Below are 25,463 nucleotides of genomic sequence, written 5' to 3' on the forward strand. Positions count from 1 at the left end.
CAAGAGATGCAAGACACAAACGGAATGGTCAAAGATGTCCGTCTAATGCATATTTACAGAGAAAATCAATAGATAAGGCAGCACAGTGGAATGCAAAAACATTTTCCGTGAATGGCACTTTCCAAGCCGACTTACAGACCAGATAACCATATACAGTGGGGCAAAAAAGTATTTAGTCAGCCACCAATTGTGCAAGTTCTCAACCATGCAGGAGGAACATGAAAGAAAACATGAGACGTGGAAATAAATCAGAAGCTCACACTGAAATGAAAGACAGGTGCAGTGAACAGATACAGAGCCTCAATTTAAGCTCCATTTGCCTGCTGTGTGTGTGAGGTTCAGAATTGCTGAGGTTGCATTAATGCGTGTTTTCTTAACTGTGCTTGTTTGCTTGTGTGTGTTTTGCACTCACATTCTGTTTGCCCACTATGTTATGGAAGGGAAGTTCAGGGCTCCATGTTCCCTCCGTGAAGGAAGTGTTAGAGGGTCTGTGATCTGATTGGTTGGTGGAATCTCTCATGATGTCCTCCGGCAGCGTGAGTAAGCTCTCCTCTGGCTGCTTGATCAGGAAAGTCTCGATGTTATGCCTGCGCAGGAAATCATTGCGGTCCTTACCGTGACCCTCCTCCACCTCATAATCGCCGTTCAGACAGTCTAGAGCCGCTTTAGAGATGTGGATCCTCCTGAGGGGGTCGAAATGAACTACAGATTCATCTCACACATCCAAAACAAAACACCTTTTTCAAAATGAGAATAAACAAAAACTCAATTAATTTTCTCCCACACAATTACTCAAGAGGGGAAGGTGTCCATAAAATATCTCTTTTTCATCACAGTTGAGCATATTTGAGGGCTAATGGATAATCCCACTGTACTTCCTTTACTTTTTAATCACCAAAGAGAGCTTTTGTGTGCACATTTGTGTGTGTATCTTACCCAGGTATTCCCCCAGACTCCAGTTTGTTGGCTATGTCGACATCCCAAGACCAGACGTCAAACTGCCATTTCCGCAAACCAAGAACTCCGCATAGAACCGAGCCGGAGTGGATCCCAATGCGCATGTCTATGTCATGCTTTGTACGTGAGCGCACATACCTAAACATACAAATACAAAAAGGTTAGGATGGATAGCTAGCTAGCTGTGTTGAAACTCTGTAATGCTGCTGCTAAACAACTGTTGAGCTAGAGAAGTCACACTGGGTTTACAGTATAGGCAAGTTGAAATACACATCATCATACTATTACTCCTGAACGGGGTAACAGGCAGAAGTGGCTGTTTATAAAAAGTGAAATCGAGGTCATACCGTCACTGCTGTGTGTGTGTTGAGTGGTAGTTTGAGTGCTGTGATATCTGACAGCACTCACTAGTGCAGCACACACCTGCTGAACAAGGGCCTCTCATCTGCTATCTAGCCTCTATTAAGGGTCAACAGGACTGGTCTAGTGGCCTCTCTCTCTGTCATTCACTCACTCACCTTACTACAGACATACTATAGACTTCCATTGTTTTAAAATAATGCTAATAATACCTAATACAGACTAATTCAAATGTAACCTGTGAAGCAGATATTAATGTTAGACTAACTCAAATGTAACCTGTGAAGCATATACTAATGTTATGTCTCATTTTGTGCATTCCTTTGCCCAATTTCCAACCTGTAGGAAAGAAGCATAGCTAATGATTTCCCTTTACTTGCACTCTTGTCATCAACAGTTGATATGACTTTCTTCAGTGGATATAAATATAATTAAGTAAACAGATGGTTGTTTGAATAGCTGGGTAGTGGAGCTGTCAAGCTTCGAAAAGTTCCATAAATGCATCTTTAAAATAGTCTATACAACTAATGCACTTTTGACAGCTTCTCAAGCCATACAACGGCTTTGCGCGCAACAAACACATAAAAGGTCTTTATTCACTGACAGTCTTCTGCTTCAGTGGGCCATTTACCACTAGGATTATTGAGTCAGTGAGCGGAACTCGAGAAGAACAGTCTGATTCATGATTCGAATCATTTAGACAAGCTTTGTGAACTGGATCAACAGATTCTTAGACAAGATCTGACTCAATAGAACGATTCAGTTACAAATTGGGCATTATTACTTCGCTCATTAATAAGGACAGTTACAGTATGGTGGATGTCAAGATAGATGAAAATCAGTAGCTGCGTTTCCATTAACCTTCAACCATTGCGCAAACTGAAATTGCGAATGTAAAAATACACCCAATGGAAACAAGTCAATTTCGCAAAAACTCCCATACATCACAAAATAAATTTTTACACTTGCATGAGATGGTTTTTTGGGCAATTTCGAAAAGGAAATATTTCACAAAACTGCATTGGAAACAGTTTTTTTTTTTGCATTTACAGGTCACCTGATGTACATAAAAATCACATGATCATTCTTTATATTGTACTATAACCGTCAAGAAACCCTTCATACATGGCCGCTCTTATGTATTAGGGGCTTTCCTTGCTATAAATGCTTGGACACATGTCTGTGGTGCATCACAGCTCCGACATGGCAATATTAATCATTTGATTCAAAATAATGGATAGTGTGGTGGCTGCAATTAAGGCTAGTGTGGTGGCTGCTAGTGAATGGCTTAAATTTTGGTCTGTTCACCACAAAAATGTATAGTATGGTTTCAGAAGATGTGAAATATTGTGCATGAGTCATAGGGATCACTTTTAAGATGCTCTTTGTCATTTTGGCGCTTGAATGACCCCATTCTTTACTCACATTCATTAAAACAATGGAAAATCGGTAACACTTTACTTGAAGGGGTGTGCATAAGACTGACATGACACCTTCATAATCATGACATGACACGTCATGAATATGAAGGAGGTTTTATGCATGTTTATGACAACTGTCATTAAGTGTCATTCGCTCAGTTATGTCATTTTTAATGCAAATATGACATTATTTGACCTAACCTTACCCCTACCCTTATCCCTAACCATAGCCCATAACAAAGACATCTCAAACAATGTCATCTTTGCATAATAAACACCCCTTCAAGTAAAATGACACTTAATGACATGTCATATCATGATTATATAGGTGTCATGTCATGTTTATGAAGGTGTCATGTCAGTCTTATGCACACCCCTTCAAGTAAAGTGTAACCGGAAACTCTTCTGAAATGTTTTGTGTTCCATGCAAAGAAGAAAGAGGTTTTGAAAGCTATGCATCTGCGAAAACAATGTTAATTTAGTACTTGCATGTGTCTCCTGAGCACTAGGCTATTATATCCACACTCATTTTATAGATATATAACTCTACTATGTCAACACTTGTCTCATTTGTGTCTATTTAAGCAATAAAATTTCTCAGCAATCTGGTCAATAACCTGAGCAATAAAATCTTGCTCTTGGAACATTACATGCTTACTGAAACCCTGAATCACTTATTTAGTGTTGGCTGGCAGTATAAAACATGAAAATTTTCATTACCTGATGGTTTTGATCATGCTGAGGCCCATCTCAACACAGCAGTGGGCATGATCCGGTCGAGGCTCGGGAAGGCCAGAAACACAATAATAACAATCCCCTAGTATCTTGATCCTCAGGCAATGGTGCTCCTGAGAGGAAAAGGAGAAGACATTTTTACATTTAGTAAGATAAACTGTTGACAATATTTTTATTTAATACAATTGAATCAATCAAAATACATCAAGTTATCCCAATAAAAGTAATTAAGGGAAAGATTTGGTAGAAATAGCTACTAGGTAACAATTGCACAGTTTCGCAATTTACAGTGTGAGAGGGATATATGAGGGTTTGAGCATTTATAACCGTAATTGCCCTATAATTTCCACTGCAGTCTCTATCTGTTCTGGTTATCTCTTAGCCTGCCAGGTTTTTGTGTAGAGCTCAGAGAGGGTGGTAATTAAGGCCGCCAGTCACTCATTTGGTCTCTCTGAGATCCATTACTCATGCCTACTGACATATTAACATCTTTTCACAGCTCAGTAAATGGCTGTATGGAAACAAAGAGTCGTTACGTCCGTAACTGTCATTTGTCAATCGCTAAAAACACCACCTACAGCCTGATTAGCTCTGGACTGGCTCATGATAGCATGTTTGAAGCACTAGTGCTAAACTGCAGGCTAAGTGAATGCCTTTTGCATAATCAATAACAAATGGTGGGCCAATTTAATGGATATAAACACAGAAACTATAGCATTAAATGCTAGTGTAACAACACACTCCATACTCAAAACATCAATATTACGTAATGTCACTAATAAAGAACCCAATAAATTTGAACTTGAACCTGCTCTTAGTTGGATTGAGCCTTACAGAAAAAGTACTGTGGTAATATATTGATGGTGTCAGATGGTAATACCATGGTATTTTTATATACACACAACTCTTCAAAAGTTTTTGAAAAAAGGTCTCTTATGCTCACAAAGGTGCATTTATTTGATCAAAAATACAGAAAAAAACAGTAGCATTCTAAAATATTAGTACTAATTATAATGTCTTTTTTGAAGTATTTTAAAATTTATTATTTATAGTAATTTATTCCTGTGATGGTGAAGCTTATAAGCAATCATTACTCCAGTCTTCAGTGTCACATGATCCTTCAGAAATCATTCTAATATTCTGATTTGCTGCTCAAGAAACATTTCTGATTGTTATAAATGCTTTAAAACTGTTGTGCTGCTTAATATTTTTGTGGAAACTGTGATACTTTAAGATTCTCTGAATAGAAAATTCAAAAGAACACCATTTATTTAAAATAGAAATTCTAAGGCATTATAAATGTCTTTACTGTCAATTTTGATCAATTTAATGCACACTTATTAAATAAAATGTTTGAATGGTAGTGTACCATTAGTAGCAAATAATTACCATGCTCATATTATTCATAGATTTCTGTAGGTCAAATGCTAGATCATGCTGCTAGCAACATCAAGGTCATGGATTAGTTTCCAAGGGAACAGACATAGTGATAACATAATATGGTACTCCAATATACAGTAATTCACTGAATATCATGGCATAACCAGGGTATATGTTCAGAAACATCGTATTTCCGTGGCACAAGTTAAAAAAATATACCAACTTTTGTCAGATGTTTAGTGTTTCTATATATACATTATATCACTCATTTAGATCATATGTCAAGTAACGAAATGGTTAATATACATTTCCCATTAGGCAATGTGAGGCCACAGAAGAAGAATAAAGAGCTAGGGAGAGACAGACAGCAAGAGAGCGAGAAAGATTTTTGGAAGATAATGCTGCTGACAGGATCTTCAGAGTTCAAAGTGTTGTCAAGATGTGGCATGACGCAACCAATCAAAACCATTACATCTGTAAATGTTGAACATGACAGCTCAACCGCACAGTTAACCAGCACAGCACTAACCACACACATGTGATATCTCTAAATAAACATTGCCATCAGGAAAGAAAATGAATACTGCTCATCACGATAAACACTGCTGCAGAATTTAATACAACACCAGGCCTGCTCACATGAGTGCGACAGCAGATTCACACCAACATGCGCAAGGACATGAGGATATTTAAATATGACATACTGATACAACCATCTGCACGCACACATATGCCACATTTGAATATCTGCATTATGCATCAGCAAAAATAAAGTTATGGTTGGTTAATCTCCAATGATTATTATACTGACTCATGAATACGATTATTGGAGAGTTGCAGCACAAGGATGGAGTTTTATATTCTTCATAATGCATTTATTTCCTCCTCCATTCTGAACAACAGAACAAAAAAAACACATTTGTTAAATACACAAAATCAATCTGCCCGTATAAATGTGTGTAAGTAATGTTGTTCTTTCTTCCAAGGGCAGCTATCAAGATTTGCACTAGCTGTTGACAGTTGTACCCTTGCGCTAACACACACACACACAATATATCAATGTCATTAATGTTGGGTACGCGGCCACAACATTTTTATTTATGTGACATTTGCAACAGGCATTTAGCACATCAGTGCACTGCAGGACACGAGGGAGGGTGAGCCGGCACATATTTCAACCTCCTCTGTACTCTTAACTGAACTCAGTTTATCTGGTGCCACTATAAACGCCAAGCCAAGATATGCTGGCACTGCCCTTGGCACACAAACATAACACTTCTCTTTGTTTCACACACCCTGCATCAAATATGTGCAAGCGAAGCAGGAGTGTAACAGCAATTTTCTGAGGTTAACAGTGCTGACTTATGTGAATAAAGCACTAAAATAAGCCTAATTTAAATAGAAAGGTGTGTTGAATGACAATGACTTAAAGGGATAGTTTGCCAAAAATAAAATTGTCATCCTTTACTCACCCTCATGTCGTTCTAAACCTGTACAGTTTTCTCAAGAAGATAATCTGTTTGTTTTTTATCCATACAATGCAAGTCATCTGGGGTTGTTTTGAACCCCCACTGACTTAAAGGTCCCATATTGTCAAAACTGAAATTTCCTGGCTTTTTTCACGATAACTGAGGTCTAGGGGCTATTTAACTACCATATACGTTTCAAAACAGTCAGTCCACAGTAAAATGCACACAGCCTGCATAAAGTAGCTGTGATTTTTCATGAACCGTTGTGACTTCCGTAAAAAGTTGACGTCAGAACTACACAGTCACCGCCTTCAGTCACCACCCCGAGCACCGCCCACCGTCCCACTCTCCTTTTGCCAAACCCACAGACAACATCGCGTCCATGCCATTGCTGAGCAATGACAACAGGGAAACATGTCGAAAAGGTTAACTTTAACCACGAAACCAGATCAGCCTGTAACGTTACACTCTCACTCAAAGGATGGACGATCTGACAGGATTGTTACTATGAGGTGGATCACATCTAACCTGTATAGTAAAGACAAACTCACCGTGTCTATTTAGTCATGATGAAGATGTATATACATTTCAATTTCAGCAGGCAACTATTTTTACAGCTACATTATTGTTCCAGCCACAATTAATCACAAGAACGTATATACAATAAAAAAATTATTATATATAAATCGTCAGTTTGTTGTTTTACACACATGCACACAGACATTATTTCATACACGACATAGTCATGAGATAATGAGTCGTGGCAAGAAATCTGTACACGCGCCCATAACAACAAAAGACAATACTTTATTGAAACTTTTCTGATAAGAAGTGTGTGCTGCAAAAGCAAGCATTTTTGACGATCGTTTCTGTCCAGTCTGCTCGTTTTATCGTGTTTAACCACAGCTGTCATTTTGCCTCAGCTAGCGCTGTGACATCGGCTGACCCTAGTTACCTGTGGTTGGCCTGGCCGTGCGTCACTCAGAACACAACAGGCCAATCAGAAGAGAGGCTCATGAATATTAATTAGACAGGCCAAAATCGACCTGTTCTCAGCAGAGCTCCTGAGAGAGGAGCTGTAAAAATATATTGAGATGGTTTTTGGTACTTATACCGCAAATATATATTCTTAAGGACATCAAAACCTAAAATAAAACTCCAAAAAGGTGTACAATATGTGACCTTTAAATTGTATGGACAAAAACATTTTTTTTAAATATCCTCTTTTGTGTCCCACAGAAGAAAGAAAGTCATACAAATACAGTGCAATAAATCAGTGTAGACTGTGCCTGGTTAAACTGGATTACAGGAGGATAAGACAAGTTTGTGAACAAGATCAGAGTTTTTGGGCTGAAATGCATAAGTGGATCAAATATTTAATGACGTTGTTCTTGAGTATTTAATTTAATAATGAAAATGGTTATCATGAGAGGGCCACTGATAATTATTAGTATTAGTAATTAGCTATTTTCTGTCCAGTTTTTAACCTCCCTGATCAGAACACTCTGTTTGAATAGGTGTGGTAAGTTCCGAGTCTATTGAATAGATTCGGAAGTAAATGCCCACTGCTATGATTGTCTTGTTTGACAGTCTAGGTCCTTCATAGATTGACGCTGCTGTGATTTAGGTCAAAAACACATAAATAACTCAATACATATCAAACGATCTGTAAGAAGAGACAAAGCAATAGTGATCACGTAATAATAAAAGTTACTCACACTTGTGTTGCAACATGACTGTCAGATCCAACAGTAAAGCATTGTCTTTTAGTTTCAATCTTTTTGAAAATCCCACGTCAAATTGCGCCTTGTTTGTAAACGAATCCGTGGTAAAATGAAATGAACAAAGCACCAAGGTCTTACTGATGCGGTCTGAAACAAAGTTCATTCAGTCTTTCCTAACTTTGGGATCAGAAAGAAGGCGACGCAAACACTGTTTTTCCACAACTTGGCACTGCACAGTGTCTTCTTGTCTTCAGAGTATCTTTATCGCTTGGTTTCTGCATACACCTGTGCGTTCGCCTCTCTTGTAAACACTACATGCGTGAATGCATGGATAGGGCTAAACCGGCAGTGATGTAGAAGCAGGCGTTGATCTTCTTTCGTGGAGGCAGTGTTTAGCCACACTATTACATCATAGAGTAGAACATTCCACAAGCTGTCGCTTTGGCAGACTGGCTTCAATATAAGCTGTTTTTAGACTAACGAGAAAGTTTTGAATTCTGAAACTTACAGGATGTTTTTATAACAGAGAGACTTCTTATATGTCAAAAGATCAAGGGAATTTGGTTTCTCAGTTCATGACCCCTTTAAGTAAGCATGAGATGTAACGTCTAAGTAAAAGAACTCCTTAACTTAAAAGTGCTAATTGTTTTGAATGCCAAGGTAACCTTCTTACAGAACCATCAGCATTTCATTGCAATACTTGGATATCAAACAAACAATATTAAATATAGGCTCACAAGCCAGAGGCTAATTGTGATATCCAAGATATAAACAGCATGACTTAATTTCCAACTGCTATTTCAAGGACTATTACATGTTTTGTACCCCAAATGACACCGTGATGTGGCTTGCAGATTGTCATGTATGTGTGTTTGGTCACTTACGTGTGCCAGTCGGTCAAAGCGTGCAAAGAGTTCGTTGAGCATTCGTACAAGTTCCTGAGCAGAGAGTGTGGTGGAAAGATTGGTGAAGCCCTTCACATCAGCAAAGAGAATACTGCACAAAACACACATGCACATAAATCAGCCAGAAAAAAAAAATCAAATTTTCAACATTTTAAAGCCGATCAGTGAATTTTAATGTGAGATAAACAGGCAAAACTTCATAAAAATACAATTATACAGCTAATTGTGCTGATAAGTTTAAATATACTAGCTATGCAAGCTACACTACTATTTTTTTTCCATTAATTAAATTGATCATAAGTGACAGTAAAAGCATTCATAATGTTACAACAGATATCTATCTCAGATAAATACTGTTCTTTTGAACTTTCAGTTTATCCAAAATCCTGGAAAAATAAAATCACAGCTTCAGCAAAAATGTCAAGCTGTACAATTGTTTTTAGCATTGATAATAATGAGAAATGTTTCCTGATCGCCAGATCAGCATATTGCCTGATTGATTTCTGAAGGATAATGACACTGAAGTATATATAATATAATATATACGATAATTTGACATAACAGGAATAAAGTCTATTTAAAATACAGTAAAATAGAAAACAGTAGTTTAAATTTTAAGTAAAAACTCACTGTTTTTACTGTATTTCTGATCAAATAAATGCAACCTTGGTAAGCAAGTGATGCCTTTCAAAAACATTTTTAAAAATCTTACTGACTCTAAACATTTGAACAGTAGTGTACCTACACAAATAACAAACAGATTACAGAAATGATGCTGTGGAACATGCCATTTGTATACATTTCTATAGGAAGGGATTTCGTGTTAAGAACAGATTAATTGACATTAAATGTTTTTTTTTTATGACAGTAAATGTATTCTGTCTGTGATCACTCTGAATACATTTGTTATTACATATGGACCACAAAACCAGTCATAAGGGTAATTTTTTTGAATGTGCATCATCTGAAAACTGAATAAATCAGCTTTCCATTGATGTATGGTTCAATGGATTGTTGATGTATGATTGTTAGGATACGACAATATTTGGCTGAGATACAACTATTTGAAAATCTGGAATCTGAGGGTGCAAAAAAAAATCAAAATATTGAGAAAATCGCCTTTAAAGCTGTCCAAATGAAGTTCTTACCAATGTATATTACTAATCAAAAATTAAGTTTTAATATATTTACAATAGGAAATTTACAAAATATCTTCATGGAACATTATCTTTACTTAATATCCTAATGATTTTTGGCATAAAAAATGTATAATTTTGACCCATACAATGTATTTTTGGCTATTGCTACAAATATACCCCAGCGACTTAAGACTGGTTTTGTGGTCCAGGGTCACATATATTATATAAAACAATTTAGTAAATAGTGTAAAAATAAGGGTAAGCCATTAAAAATGGCTTCATTTAGGCTCAAATGGCCATGGACCGGCATTTTTTGGGCCTAGTTGGTGCTCTTATGGTGACTGACTGTGCTTTACTGAGCTACTTGTTTGGGTTATAAAAGAGAGTGACTCAGCCATAATCAAGGATGACTGAGTCATAACAGCGGGTGACTGAGCCGGAATGGTGTGTGACCGAGCCTTAATGGTGGATGACCGATTCAATTCCATTTGACTCTCTTCTATTCTATTCATGATGACTGTACCACAATAGGATAAATTACCTCACGTTCTCATAGCGGTGAATGTAGATACGGTGAAACTGGTGCTGTAGGGTCTCGTCCTCCACGTTGGTCATGTCATTAATCATCTCCAGCACTACGAAGCGTGGCAGCACCGACAAGACCAGACGCTCCTAACACAGGTGCAGCATGGGTAATGTGCTTCATTAAACATGGACTTAAATCCTTCAGTCACTGAATGCACACTTACACAAACAAAAATATAATTTTCATATTATACACATCAATTCCCTTTGAGTTTCAACCTGTTTACCAATTCAACTAGTTTACCAATCTTACATTTAAACTACTTCCAAATGACAAGGTAGAATTTCATTAGGAAACAGTTTTTTTGCATTATTTTATAATTTAACCCAACACATTACAATGTGATACAGTTTCCTTTTACTGCAATAACAGCTTCAAGTCAATTTTATCCAGTGTTAGTTCCCTTAATGGTTCACCAGTCAATCAAATAACCCCAGGCGTCCAGCACACAGGGCTAAATATAAATGCATAACAGTGTCTAACATAATTTCCCAAAAATTTAAATGTATTTATAATTCAGTACAATGTGCTTTTACAAAACACTGCATAGAACATATGTCTGCCAAATACATTAAAGCTGAAGTGTGTAATTTTTTCATAAAGTAATTGCAAAAAAATATTTTTTCAAACAGATTTGACAAACAGTTCACAGTCTTCCATTGGTTGGACTTGAAAACAATGCCATTGGTTGAGCCAATATTGTGGTGTTGGGCTGGTCAGATGCATAAAGAAACAGCAATCACAGCATTTACACTTTTTATGGGAAATATGAATAACAGCTGCCTCTCCACACTAGTTTGGCTGAGGTAGGAGAAAGTATTCTCAAATATCAAAAAATTTCACACCTCAGCTATAACTGACCTTTGTGACGCTGCATGGATAAAGAGCAGGCACTACAAATATGCATTCAACAAGCCAGAGTTTGTACTCTCACCACTGGCTGGGCTAAAAGCAGGGGAAATTTGGATAGATGGACATACTAAAGAAGAGGAAATGCAAGTGCACACACACACACACGCACACACAGTGGTACCAGCATGGGCTCCACTTGACTGGCAAATAAAACCCACTTCAGAAAACAGCCGGAGAGCTCTCAGAGAAAGAGATGGGTGGGGGGAGACGGAGCGATATTCCCTAAGGAGTCTCGGAACCTTTCTACACTAGCCTTCTCTACCCATGAGATGCTGTTCTCATCTTTAAATCAATTACTCTCACCCATTGCGGCCCATTGCTGGTGAAGGAGTGTGATATAGCAACATTACGTTTGTGCATGAGTGTGCAAACACTTTTAAAAGGTTGGGGTCAGTCAGATTTGTTTGGAAAGGAACTGAATATTTTTCCTCAGCAAGAAGGTATTAAACTGATCAAAAGTGACAGTACATTTATACTGTTACAAAAGATTTCTATTTCAAATAAATGTTGTTCCTTTGAGCTATCTTTCTCAAAGAATCCTGAAAAAATGTATTACATGTTCAATAAAAAAAAAAGCAGGCAGCACAACTGTTTTTACATTAATAGTAATAAATGTTTTTTATCAATGAGGATCATGACTGAATACTGGAGTAATGGCTGCTGAAAATTCAGCTTTGCCATCACAGAAATAAATTACATTTAATATTTTTTAACTATAGTAATATTTGACAATATTACTGTTTTTGTATTTGTAATCAAATAAATGAAGCCTTGTTGAGCAAAAGAGACTTATTTCAAAAACATTGAAATAATCGTACCAACCCCAAACTTTTGAACGTCAGTTGTACGTGTACAGAACTGTCTTTTTTTTTTTTACTTTTCTTTGTGTAGTGTTGTACAACCATTCACCATGAACAAAAAATTACCATGGAAACCACAGTTTCTGACAAAACGCCCAACGCAATGATGGCTATACTGTAAATAATAATAGTTGAATTTCTTTTTTGATGGCAGTGGCCAATGCAATGCTAATGTAAAACAGAATTCAAGCAAATTCATAGCCCAAACTTATACAATTATTTATTTAAATTTAAAAACAGAAACGGTTTACCCTTCACTGACAACGCTGCTGGCAGAATATTTCTCTTAATTGATCAAAAATACAGTTAACAAAATTGTCAAATATTGGCTGATTAATTGGTCTGTATGACAGATACATGTCTACTATCACTAGGAGTAATTGGTATTTTGCCAGAAAGTATGGTTAGCATTGCAATTGGTTGAAGATGTTATTTGGTTTACCACACGTACAGTATACTTACACTTCCTGGAAACATCCTAAAGCACATGAGCCACAAACACGTTTACACGTGTCAAGCAAGTGTGTGTGAAGGAAATGTTTAAAGTTTGCGAACACTAACCTGTCGCTGGTTCTCGGTCTCCAGGCGGAGACGTGCCTCGATGCACCTGCGTGTCTCCAGAAAGGCCTGTCGCTGGGCGCGGTCTGACAGGTAGCTTATAAACATCCCTGCAGTGTTTATACATAAGAACAGCAGCACCTGTGCGAACAGCTGAAGAGAAAGAGAAGAAAACAGAGAATTTTACCAACCTTAAGCAATTAGAGTGCTAAACTACTCCACATCCATTTATCAGCTGTATATGACCATATGTGGAATTTTACACTGGAAACTCAAACACAAAAACAGCATAAACAGTGTCCAAAAGTCATATTTTGAAACATGAGCTAAGGGCGAGTGAATTAAAAACATTTTCCAGCAATAAATATGAAACAGTATCTTGAATATTTACTAAAAATATATTTTTGGCATTACGACAATGGGATAATTTTGCTGTTTGCTGTTCATTGTCACTGCCAGCATTATCGTGAATCAAACAAGCAGAGAAAGAGTGATTTTGTCCCTCATGTTTTAATTTTGGTGGATTAATGTAAAGAATATTTCCTCATTTAGCAGATACCAGCCACTGCCAAGTAAGTTTATTTACCCGCCAAAGGCTTTTTTTTCTTTTGCATTTGGCAAGTGTAAATTTTAGACCCTGAGCATAAGCATACAAGAGAAAATTACTTAAATGCCTATTTTAATTTAAATGCAATACTATTCCCTAGGAGACAGAAGCTAAATGTCATCTTTCTCTCTATTTCCCACAAACACACACAGAGACACGTGCATACATAATTGCACATTAATGTGAAATTAATAAATGTCAGTCATATACTGGAGGCAGAGTACAATATTTTACAGTTAATAAGCATGCTATCATTTTAAATGTACTCATTTAAAAGCAAAAGCAAAGAGGTTTTAAAAAAACTGTCTTTTGTGTTCGCTTTTCAGGTCCAATTATTTAACTGTTAACTGTGTCACTGTTTAGATTCATAAATTCATAATTCAAACTTCATACACACTGTGATTTTCTTATGATAAATCTGTTAAAATATTTTGAGTCTATATAAAGCTAAAACCATGCTGATTTTTTTGCCTTTCTTGCATATCTTATGTTCAACTAAATTAGAACTGAACAAACAAAATCACATTTACAAACATGTCACTTACTTCAAGTGATTTGCATGTTTTAGCTTAGAAAAAAAACATGAATTAGCCTTTAGGCAACAGCTTAGCTGTTCTCCTACCATGCATTTCCAATTGCTTTCCATTTTCTGATTGGCTTATTACAACCCAGTAGAAACCAAGCAAACAAAACAAACGACTCATCCAGCCCATCCACTAGGGGGAGTCACAGAGGTCAGAGAAAATTGGGGATTGATGCCAAATTGACTCATAAACACAACATGTTTAAGTTATTGAATGTGGATTAAACCAGTTATATTGACTTTCTCATAAATGCAGACACATTTTAATATTAGACTGACAGTTAGGCCACAAAAAAAATAAAATGAATAAAGCCTTCCAAAATTGTAATCTTCAGAATGATTGGCTGGCTGCTAAGAAATTTCCAGGGCTCAACAGATTGAATATATTGTATTTACAAGGTACAATTAGTGTCTAATTAGGCAGTTTTGATTTTATATTAAGACTACATACAGTCACCAACAACGTAAAATACACTGTTTCTGTTTTTCCATTAAAGTAGTCACCGAGGCATAGCAAATATGTTATTTACACAGAGGTGCATATTTATATTTAGACATGGGAACAAACACTGTTAGTTTACTGCATTTGGAACATATACTGTCATGCCTCTCAGAGGAATCCAAAAATACACACGTTTTACCAAACATGTCGTGAAATCTCCAGAGAGTATGATGTAACCACCTGCAATAATTAACACTCTAAACAATCACTGCAGAAACATGTTTAAGCATGTCTCCGCACCTATTACTACAAAAGCCTCATAGGCATTTGTGTGTGCGCGTTTATGTGTGTGTGTCGGTGAGACACATCCCTCATGGGAATATACATTTTATGACTGATTAACAAGCCCCCCATCCGTTACAGTTTCAATTACATCAGTTTTTTTGTCCCGCGGGGGCATTAAAGGGCTGCCATTTCAGACAGAGGCCCTAATTAATACAACCCCTCCAGTACACACACACACACACACAGCAGAATTAATGCAGTAAACATCATCAACATTCAAGAATCAAGCTAGCATGCAAATTGACTAAAATATGACTTTTAATAACTGTGATCTTTGCTGTTTGTAATTGTAAATTATATTTACAAACACATAAACAACACCAGCATGAACTTTAGCAATGTGTGTGTAATAATATACAATAGCACACACCCACAGAGGTCAGTGATGTGGACAGTTTTAATAGGAAAGCTCATTATTTCAGACTTTTTCTATTCAAATCACTGACCTTAAAAAACATAATCTCACATTGCTCAAATCCCTTTCCACATATGAAAACATGAACAGCCTACAGACTAATGAAGATGAGTCTTTGTGCATTTCTTAGAATATTACTCTTAACCAATAACCATATACATGGTCAGTTACTATTTTTAGCTTTACATTTATAGATAAGGTAACTTTCCCAGTGTCGTTTTAATACGTTTTAAATCAGTTCCCCACAGGTGTAGTTCATCACAGTAATTATGAGGCCTGTTGGAGGCCTGCTTCTGCCTTAGAATAAAAAAGGTAACTGTGACAAAGTTTAAAATAAACTTTTTTGTGAAGGTATAAAGTTTTGTGAGGTATACTTATGAGAAAAGATCAAAACATTTGAGACATAAGACTAAATTATGAGAACTAGTCCCAACTGTTAGACACAAAGTCACAATTATAAGAAATACTCTCTAATGTGAGATATGGATTTGCAACTGTGAAATGTAAAGGTGCAATTATGAGAACAAAAGTCCCAATTGTAAGATATCAAATCCAAAATGTTAGATGTAAAGTTGCAATTATGAGAAACAGTCCCAATTGTGAGATATAAAGGCAAAAGTACAAGAACGGGTTTCTACAGAAAATAGTGCTTCTGCTTCCTTTATTTAAAATAAATGGCATTTGAATTGGCATTTTACTTATGAAATTATATAAATTTCTATGTGCAGCATAAATATGAAAATATGTTTTGAGGCCACTGTACATTTCATACAGAGTGTGTGTGTATGTGTGTGTGTGTCCATCAGCTAAACACAGCAGGAGAATTAACAGAACAAATCTGACTGTACAGTTAAATCACTGACTTTTAAATTAATGCTTCAAAGCAGACACGCACACACAAACACAGTGCACTTCAACTACAGTCTTTAACACCATAATTATCTCAGCAAAGAACAGTGATATCCGTCAGCATGCAGCAGAAATCGTTAGGAGTGATTGACTCCCACTGACTGCAGCAAATAAAAAAAAAATCAAAATAACTGCATAGTGGATCGTTGACCAACAGATCTAATCAAACTGTTAATATCAACATTGTACTCCAGCCAGAGAGTCTTCACCATGCTGAGGAGCCGAACTGAGATTTAATCAACACTCCATTTAATTACTGGGGTTGATTACAGTTGTAAAATGCTGCCTCTGAGATTTCCAATAGATTGGCTGCTGTCCACTGATAATTCAGCTGGTGAGCAGAAACATTATAATGCCCAATTGATAAGCTTTGAAATTGAAATTTGACATTTGTTTTTTTTTTAAGCAATGTGCTGCAGCCAGTCTCCATGGAGCATCTAAGCAGATGCACTTTGGGAATAACTGTATTTTCAGTGTCGCTCGCTGTAGCTCTCTGTAGATCTGATGTTGAACAGTTCACCCAAAAATGTAAATTTGCTGAAAGTTCTCTCACACTCAGATGACTCCAGTTCATCAATGAACACCTTGTGAAGTGAAAAGCTGTGTGTTTGTATGAAACAGATGCATCATTAAGGCATTTGAAGTTTAAACTTTAAATTCTATACAAAATGTGTGTCCATAATCCATAATATTGCTTCCTCCAGCAAACAAAGTCCAGCCCTTGTTGTCATCTCACATTCAAATCCACTTGTTTAGAACTGTTTTGTACTATTTCCACTTGCTTGATCGGTGCATATTTCTCTCCCGATACATATGAGATGACATTTTCACTGGAAAAAACTATATTATGGATAGAGGTCTCATATTTTAGCCATGAAGCAATGGTTTTAAGTTCAAAATGTCTTAATAATGGATTTATTTATTACAAACACAGATTTCTGATTCATAAGACATTAACTAATATACTGGAATCTTGTTTTATTCCCCAGTTGTTTGGACTCTCATTATGATGGCACCTATTCACTGCAAAGGATCCATTGGTGACCAAGTGATGTAATGCTAAATTTCTCTAAATCTGTTTTTATATGTGAGGTGTGTTTGAGTAAACTAATAGCAAATTTTCATTTTTGGATGAACTATTCCTTTAAACCCCACAACCTTTTCCCCTGACAGCCAAGACCTTTAAGTGCTATACAGAAGACTCATTGCACCTAGACTTTTACTAATTTTATTCCCAGCACTTTTCACCGATGCGGTCAGGGTTAAGCACAATCTGTTTTAAATGACTGTAATGGTCAGAGTAGATGCTGTATGTATTTTGATTATTCAGTCAGTTTAATATTTTGGTGTTTTTATTCCACTGGCAATTTTTCCTGAGAGATGTATTTTTATAAGGTTACTAACTGACACACAAGTACACAACAGCATTTTGATCAGTTGTTGATATTATTATATTAACACAGTATTTAGATTCATTTTGAACAGTAGAGTCTACTTTTATCCATCACAGTCTCATTGTTGTGTCAAATTAAATATTACTGAGCTCTATTATGAAGCCAAAAACTCAACACTGCATTTCCATTCTGGCTTTCTGCCATTTCTTTAATGTAAAACCAGGACTATCCAGCTTTCTCTCTGGAAGCTGTTGAGGTCTGTCTGAGACATTTTCCCTAATCAAACCTGATGCATCGGACCGTTACCTACTAATCCAGACTGTGTTGCCCTCTACAGTGTAATACTGATCTCAGGACAATTTTACACTGTCATTGTTAGAAGCAGCCGATTGTTCTGAAGGTTTTGATTACACGGCAGGACCATCTCCAGTGTCAGCGATCAAGTGCTAGATTGAAAAATACATTATTAATCACTCAGACATAAAAACTTTTAATTGACCAGGCAGCCTGCTGTTATTGATCTCTGTACATGTGTGAAAATCTCCACGAGCAAAATGGACCATAAATGTGTTCCGTGTGTGCTCACCATACATAAAGTGTGTGCAGTAAAATTTCTGCACGTACCACTGGATACTGTGTCATAGGCTTTGCTAGACCCCATTTATTTCATCTAATCCCCCCAAAAATCTGTACAGAATTCAGCCTTCTTAAAAATATATGACCTCTCTCTTGTTTGCTGAAAACAGCAGCTGCAGCAAGCTGTCTGAAGTTATTTCACTCTGAATCCTTCCCTTAAATTAAACTTTGTTATATTAAGTATAATCTTTCCCTCAAGTCAATGGCAGATCACGGCATATGTAGGGCAGCAATGTTCGGCACGGAACGCTGCCCACCCCACAAACAGTGCTCTAGTTCTTTGTTCCACAAAACAAAATGCAACAAAAGATGCTACCTTTAGCTATATAAAAAATGTCACACTTAAAGTCTGGATTTCATTGCATTAGATACAAAATATTGAACCATGTCATATCTGCAAACAAATGATGCTAGAGCTTTTCTCTGAACTAACATCACGTTTTTTTAGATGTTTTTAATTATTTTTAACCAATTTCTCTCAAGGGCATTTTTAGTGGATGAAGTCAGCTGGTGAATTTCATTGCATTAACAATATACTATAATAATAACAACATGTATACTAAACTAATGACACGTACCAGTAAGTGTCTAAGACTTCTTGTCTCAATTATGAATTATTACTATTTATCTTGTTGCTACATTTATTTAAAAATATTCCACTTGCTGTGACAGTAAAGACATTTATAATATTAAATAAAAGATTTGTATTTCAAATAAATGCTTTTTTTTTTAAATTGTCAGTTTCTCCACAAAAATATTAAACAGCTGTTTTCAACATAGATAATAATAAGAAAATCCAGCTTTACAATCACAGAAATAAATTACATTTTAAAATATTTTCAAATAGAAAACAATGATTTTAAATTGTAATAATATTTCACAATATTACTGTTTTACTGTATTGTTGATCAAATAAATGCAGCCTTGCAGTGAGCACAGAAGACTTAAAAAAATATAATAAAATCTTACTAACATGAGATATATATATGTATGTGTGGGTGTATTTATTGCCAGTCAAGAAAGATTTGAACTCGCAACCTCTCGTACTGAAAGCAGGAAATACTCTTCTGACCCACATCATCACCCTGCACTTTGTCTATCGACAATCTGTCCTACTGCACACAACACTCTCACACTAGTCTGGTGGAGTTTGTGAAGTGCCTTATAAATGATTGATGGAGACCCTGCATGAGTTTCCATAAACCCAGAGAAAGCACAAGAAAGCAAGCGCATGCTAACTGACGTCCATCTTACCCAGGCACTGACGACATTCTACATACGTAGCACTAAACACCGAAGCAGGTGTGCGGTCAGGTCTGAGGGGGTGTGTGTGAGCGTGTCCTGCAGTATGAGCGAAGGAGAGGGAAACAGAGATGGGACACAAGGAAATGCTGGCAGACAAGTGTGTGAGTCAGAGAGCCCTTCTCCATATCTCCCTCCCACGCTTGCTATTTTTACAGTCTACCTCACAGCATCTTCGACCACTGCTTGGACACACACACAACACACACACACACACACATTTTTGGGTCTGATTGGCTGAGTTTGGCTATTTTGACCTGAATCTGCATACAGACATCTGGATCTGGCCTGAATCTGTGTGTGAAAGGACACAAAACAACTCTGTCTGTCTGCCTCTCTCTGCTGTGATCACAGTGAATAATTTTTGCACACTATAATTAACTCGCACAGCTTCCTGTCTCCTCACTGTTGCGTGTGTCTGTGCGCTTGTTTTTGTGTACAGCACATTCGCTTGTTTGTGTACAGCGTGTGTGTGTGCAGGTGAAAGACACAAAATAACTGTAGTGCCACTATGACTCAATTTAAATGTGAAAATGTCACATGTGGAGTGGCATGACCTCAGGTCATCTTGTCATTTAGAATATCTTAGCATCTGACAGAGAGAAAAAGAGGCTTTGCTGATCGGTATACAAACACAGGCAACCGTGTCAATGCAATGTATAAGGGATAGTTCACCTAAAAATTCAAATCATGTTGACCAAAACCTGTATGAACACTGTGGAGCACAAAAGATGAAATTTTGAAGAACACTGGTGTCCAGAGTACTTTGAACCCCATTGACTTTCAATGTAAAGACAAAAAAACATTTTTTTTTCCACTTTCATGTTCCACATGAAGTAAACGAAGTACGTGTTTTTATTTTGGGTGAACCCTTCCTTTAATTCTCGAATATTTTTGTAATTTTTGTTTTTGTAAATATACACAATTCGTTTCGCAAATATGTCTTTATAAATATATTGGAAGAGCTCATAATGCTCAAGCTCTCCTCAGATGTTACTGAAATGTGTAACTGACTGCAGTGCTCTAATATGACTGCTTTGCCGCATTCACGAGCTCTTCTTGACCTTTACTGACCTCTATAAAATTTAAACCGCAAAAACAAGCCATCAGTATCAGACAGAACAGCACGACTCAGTCTGCGAAGAACGACCTTATAATGTCACTTTCAGCACCACGTTGGATGGACAGCGACCGTTGCGCTTTGGTTAAATGCCTCGAGCGCTGAAAACATCCAGTGTTGCACCCAAACTTGGCATGATGGAATATCGCACATTTTTCTGTCTCACCTGATTCGTGGAGATCTGTGCTCGAGGGGGCACCAGCAGCTGGATCGCGATGTGCAGCGCGGAGGTCAGCAGTCCCGCCACGATGGCCCAGGTGAGAGGCAGCGGCAGCATGCTGTAGGTGGCAAAGAGCGTGAAGAGCACGTACCCTATCCCATCCCCGAGCAAACCGTAGCCCAGTCCCGTCGCGAGGATCTGCGTGGCCATGGCGACCCAGGTCACCGCGCCGCTGTACTGCAGGTAACCGTGCGAGCTCGTGTCCTTGCGCACCACCACCAGTGCGCAGATGACCACCTCGATGCCCGTGAAGAAGCCGAGCAGCATTCCTTTGATCGGGTCCATCGGCGTGGACGCCAGGGTCAGGTGCAGCACGAGCAGGGTCAGCTTGGTAACCACGTCCAGAATGTTCATGACCACCACCGACTTCCGTCGCTGGCCCAGGAAGTAGCGCTGGTACAGGCGCTCGAGGTCCCTGGACTTGAAGGCGTAGCGCAGCGTGGGGAAGATGACCCCGCGGTACGTGTAGCCCCAGCTAAGAAAGAAGTCGGAGTTGCTGGGCGCGCAGTCGATCTGCAGGAAACCCAGGTCGCTGCTCGAGCGCTCGGGGAAGACTTTAGTGCCGCCGTTGTTGTGCCGGTCGCTCACCGACGTCCTGCCGGCGGACTGTTTGCGCGAGCCCTGCGCGTGAGGCTCGTCCGGTGAGACGGGTTTAGGGCTGTGCTCGTGAATGAAGCGCTGCTCGGTGATGTGCCGCACGGCGTTCTGCCACAGCAGGCGCTTCGGTCGGTTCCCGTTGTTGTTGCTGGGGGTCTTGTTGATGGTGTACAGCTCCTCGCTCGCGCTGGAACAGCGAACCTCAGACAACTCCATTGTTCCCAACGCGGTTCTATTTACCCACGCGCGTTCCTAGAACAGAGACAGCGAAGACGAGCAGGTGTGTGCGATTAAGAGTGAAGGCGAACCGAACGGAGAGTGGAGAACGCATCGGGACAAGCAGACTGGTCCCACGGCAGCTGCCGCTCATCATCATACGTCTTGTCCTCCGCGAACGTCAGAGCGATTCGGTCGCGCTGGCTCGTGCCATTTGGCTGCGCAGCGCTACAGCTTGGCATGCGCCCGCTGGCGTGCTGAAAAACAGCGCATCTTAACGCGGTCTGAAGAAGAAAATGCCCCCCGTTGTCTGCGCTGCTGCAGAAGGTCTTGGTGTGGCTTTTTTCTCTTTAACGTAACCAGAGTGCACATACAAGAATGTTAAGGAGTCCTTTCCACAACGCCATTCCGCGGTACAGTGCGGTCTTTTACAATATGTGCGTCTTCTGTGGTATGTTTTCCCCTCAAGAACTGTCTCCAGGAATCTTTCTCATATCCAGAGGTGAGGTTTAGGGTTGGAGGGGTGTCGAGAAGACCTCCCTCTTTGTCAGTTTTGGGGGGTCTCGGATAGCAGAACCGGTCGCGAAGGATATGGAGAGCTGAAATCCAAGAATAATCTCATAAAACAAACAAACAAGCAAGCAAGCATAAACAACAGTAACGTTTGCATCAGTCAGTGATGATTCAGAAGGCTTCTGTGATGTTATACAGAAGCATTCAATGCGTCCGCGCTCATCTGGTGGAGATGGTATTTACACTGAGCGAAAGAGAGAGAGGAGGAGGAGTGTGTGTGTGTGTGTGTGTGTGTGTGTGTGAGACTGAGACTTCCCGACGTCACGAGCTCCTTGCCTCTTACGTTTTGTTGTTTGTTTTCTGCTGTGCCTTTATAATTGGTACCCTCAATGATTGGAATCAAAACAGAAACATTTACATTTGTACTAATTTAGGCCTATTAATTTAATTAAAAAGTAGGCTATAGGCTACCAAGCGCGTCAGACACAAGTTTTTTATCTATTAGTTTCAGTTAGCTAATTTATTTAGGCGATTTCTTTTAATTTCGTAAGTTGCATTATGCATTGTTTATTAATTTTTATTTACATTTTGATGTTATTTACTTTTGTTCCTAATTGTCCTCATTCCATTTTCCAAGAGTACAATATCCGTCTAACTGCCGTCGTTTTCAATAAGAAAGCGCGACCTGTCTGGTAAAAATGGCGGTAAAACAAAAAACGGAAAAACTCAAATATTATATTGCAATTGGCTTTTATCATTTTTATCGAATTTTTCTGAATATTTTTAGCAACATAACACACTTAGCTCGAGCGCCGTTACTGTGACTCACCGGCTATTCCTCTTTTTCAAATATTTTACAGCGCGAGACACTAACCGCGGCTGATCAAAGCGGGCCGACAGCGCCTCGCGAGTGACTCATCACGTCCCCCGCTCGCGCTGCCGGCTCTTTTTTTAACGGCTGTGGGATTGTACCATACTACACCCAGTCTTTCCAGGAGTTTCTCTATGCGTTGCTCACTTCCTTACTTTTTCTGCTCGCTCTGAAAAAAAGTGGGATGATTAACTGCCACAGGAAACTCGCTCACCGGCTGCTCTGGGCCTCCGCATCACCCCGCTGTTCATTCAGTTCATAAAAATCAATTAATCAAATCTAGCTGATAGGCTACCAGTCTACCTAAAATAAGTGAATCAAGTCTACCTACAGTAATACCAGGGCTGGATCATCATCCTGCAAAACCCCTTCTAACTCCTATCATCCCTAATGGCAGACCCTTTATCCTCCTTGAAGCGACAAGGCTGACTTGGCAAAATTCATGTTAACATTATATATATATATATATAACTGGGGGTCCTGGTCTAACAGTTCTGGTGCTGCACTGAATGCGGCCCACAAAACAATCAAAACCATGACTCATTTTGAAATTGTTCACCTAAACATAAAAATTCTATCATCCTACTCACCTTTATGTTGTTTCAAACATTTATTTTGAGGAACACAAATGAAGAAGTTTATCAGAATGTTGATGCTTTACTCTACAATGAAAACATGCAGTGGAAGGCAACTAGCCTATCTCCAAAGAGGACAAAAATACTGTAAAAGTATGATGAAACTAGAACAAACAACTCAGGCACCATATTACATGTTATTTGAAGCCAAACGATAGCTTTGTTTGGAGGAACAGAAATGAATACACACTTATGCATATTCAAATATGGCACGCCATGATCAGTTTTATGAGACCAATGGTGATGCCAAATCGGTGTCTTCGTGTGCCAAGTTTGAACATGCTCAGTGTTCCTCAGAAGAAAAAGTCAAAGGTTTGGAATGACATGGGGGGAGTAAATGTTGGTCTGTTGGTCACCATCAAACCAGTGTCTGATTTATCTTTATTTAGAACAATTACTTGGTCATACTGTACACTACTGTTAAAAAGCTTAAGGCTGGTCAGATTTTTAAAGGCTGCATCTTGTGCTCATCAAGGCTGCATTTATTGTATCATACAGTAAAAAGTAATATTGTGAAATATTATTATTACAATTTAGAATTTTTCTTTCCAAGTTTAAGGTCGGGGGTTTAATTCCCAGGGAACACACATACGGATAAAAAATGTATAGCCTGAATACACTGTAAGTCGCTTTGGATAAAAGCATCTGCTAAATGCATAAATTTAAAGGGGTCATATGATGTTGCTAAAAAGAACATTATATTGTGTATTTAGTGTAATGAAATGCGTTTATGCGGTTTAAGGTAAAAAAAACCCACATTATTTTCCACATACTGTACATTATTGTTTCTCCTCTATGCCCCGCCTTTTTGAAACGCTCAATTTTTACAAAGCTCATCGTTCTGAAAAGCGAGGTGTGCTGTGATTGGCCAGCTATCCAGTGCGTTGTGATTGGCCGAATACCTCAAGCGTGAGACGGAAATGTTACGCCCCTCACCATACTGTGATGATGCCGTCAGGCCGGATGGGCGGATTCAACGAAGGAGCGTCCGGAGGGCTTGCGGCAACCACGTGTGACAACCCCTGGCTGGACTCCGCTTCGTCCACGGTGAAAGCCGATCCGGCATTCCACACCACTAAGTTGATGTATTTCCTCAGCGACCAGCACGGATCAGCTCTAGGCATGACGAAGCAATATCGTCCTCTTTTGGAAGACCAACCAAAGTAGTTTCGCTTTCACAACAAAACACAGCGCCTTCACGACATTGCGGCGGCAACAACAATACTACAGCGAGAATAAAAGTTACGCCTTCTTTCTTTGCGTGAACATTTGGGCAGCGTTATGCAAATCTTCCCACATCGTGACGTAGATATTTTGGGGCGTGTTCGAACGAGCCGTTTTAGGTAGGCGTGGGTGACTCTTAACTTTTATAAAGAATATCTCTTTGGATTTGAGACTTTAGTCTTTGCAACTTTACAGATCTTCTTTATGCACCAAGAGCTTGTAACACTCCAAAGAGAAAGGAAAAATTTTAATCGCATCATTTGACCCCTTTCATTTAAATTTAATTTATTCCAGCAAAGCAGAATTTCCAGCAGTCATTACTCCAGTCACATGATCTTTCAGAATTTTTTTAAAATAATTTATTTTTGGTGTTTTGTCTCTATTATGATAAGACAGTGGAGAGCAGACAGGAAGGAAGGTGGGAGAGA

General features: G+C 38.5%; 1 protein-coding gene across 3 annotated transcripts in view; it reads right to left on the reverse strand.

Annotated features, from left to right (window-relative positions):
• Positions 1-25,463, reverse strand: part of adcy8 (adenylate cyclase 8 (brain)) — a 58,319-nt gene that overhangs the window by 29,981 nt on the left and 2,875 nt on the right. For 2 of the 3 annotated variants that reach the window (XM_016255596.1, XM_016255594.1), the window contains exons 2-8: positions 20,926-22,391; positions 13,010-13,159; positions 10,632-10,762; positions 8,931-9,042; positions 3,459-3,586; positions 937-1,095; positions 413-683 (exon numbers count right to left, since the gene is read on the reverse strand). In XM_016255596.1, the coding sequence (XP_016111082.1) occupies positions 413-683; positions 937-1,095; positions 3,459-3,586; positions 8,931-9,042; positions 10,632-10,762; positions 13,010-13,159; positions 20,926-21,792 (1,818 nt within the window). In that variant the 5' untranslated portion in view covers positions 21,793-22,391. Of the gene's footprint in view, positions 1-412; positions 684-936; positions 1,096-3,458; positions 3,587-8,930; positions 9,043-10,631; positions 10,763-13,009; positions 13,160-20,925; positions 22,531-25,463 lie in introns of those variants that run through there. The other variant, XM_016255595.1, reaches the window with a different exon arrangement.

Source organism: Sinocyclocheilus grahami, unplaced genomic scaffold (assembly GCF_001515645.1).
Source record: "Sinocyclocheilus grahami isolate Dianchi unplaced genomic scaffold, SAMN03320097.WGS_v1.1 scaffold1350.1, whole genome shotgun sequence".
NCBI classification, from domain to species: Eukaryota; Metazoa; Chordata; class Actinopteri; order Cypriniformes; family Cyprinidae; genus Sinocyclocheilus; species Sinocyclocheilus grahami.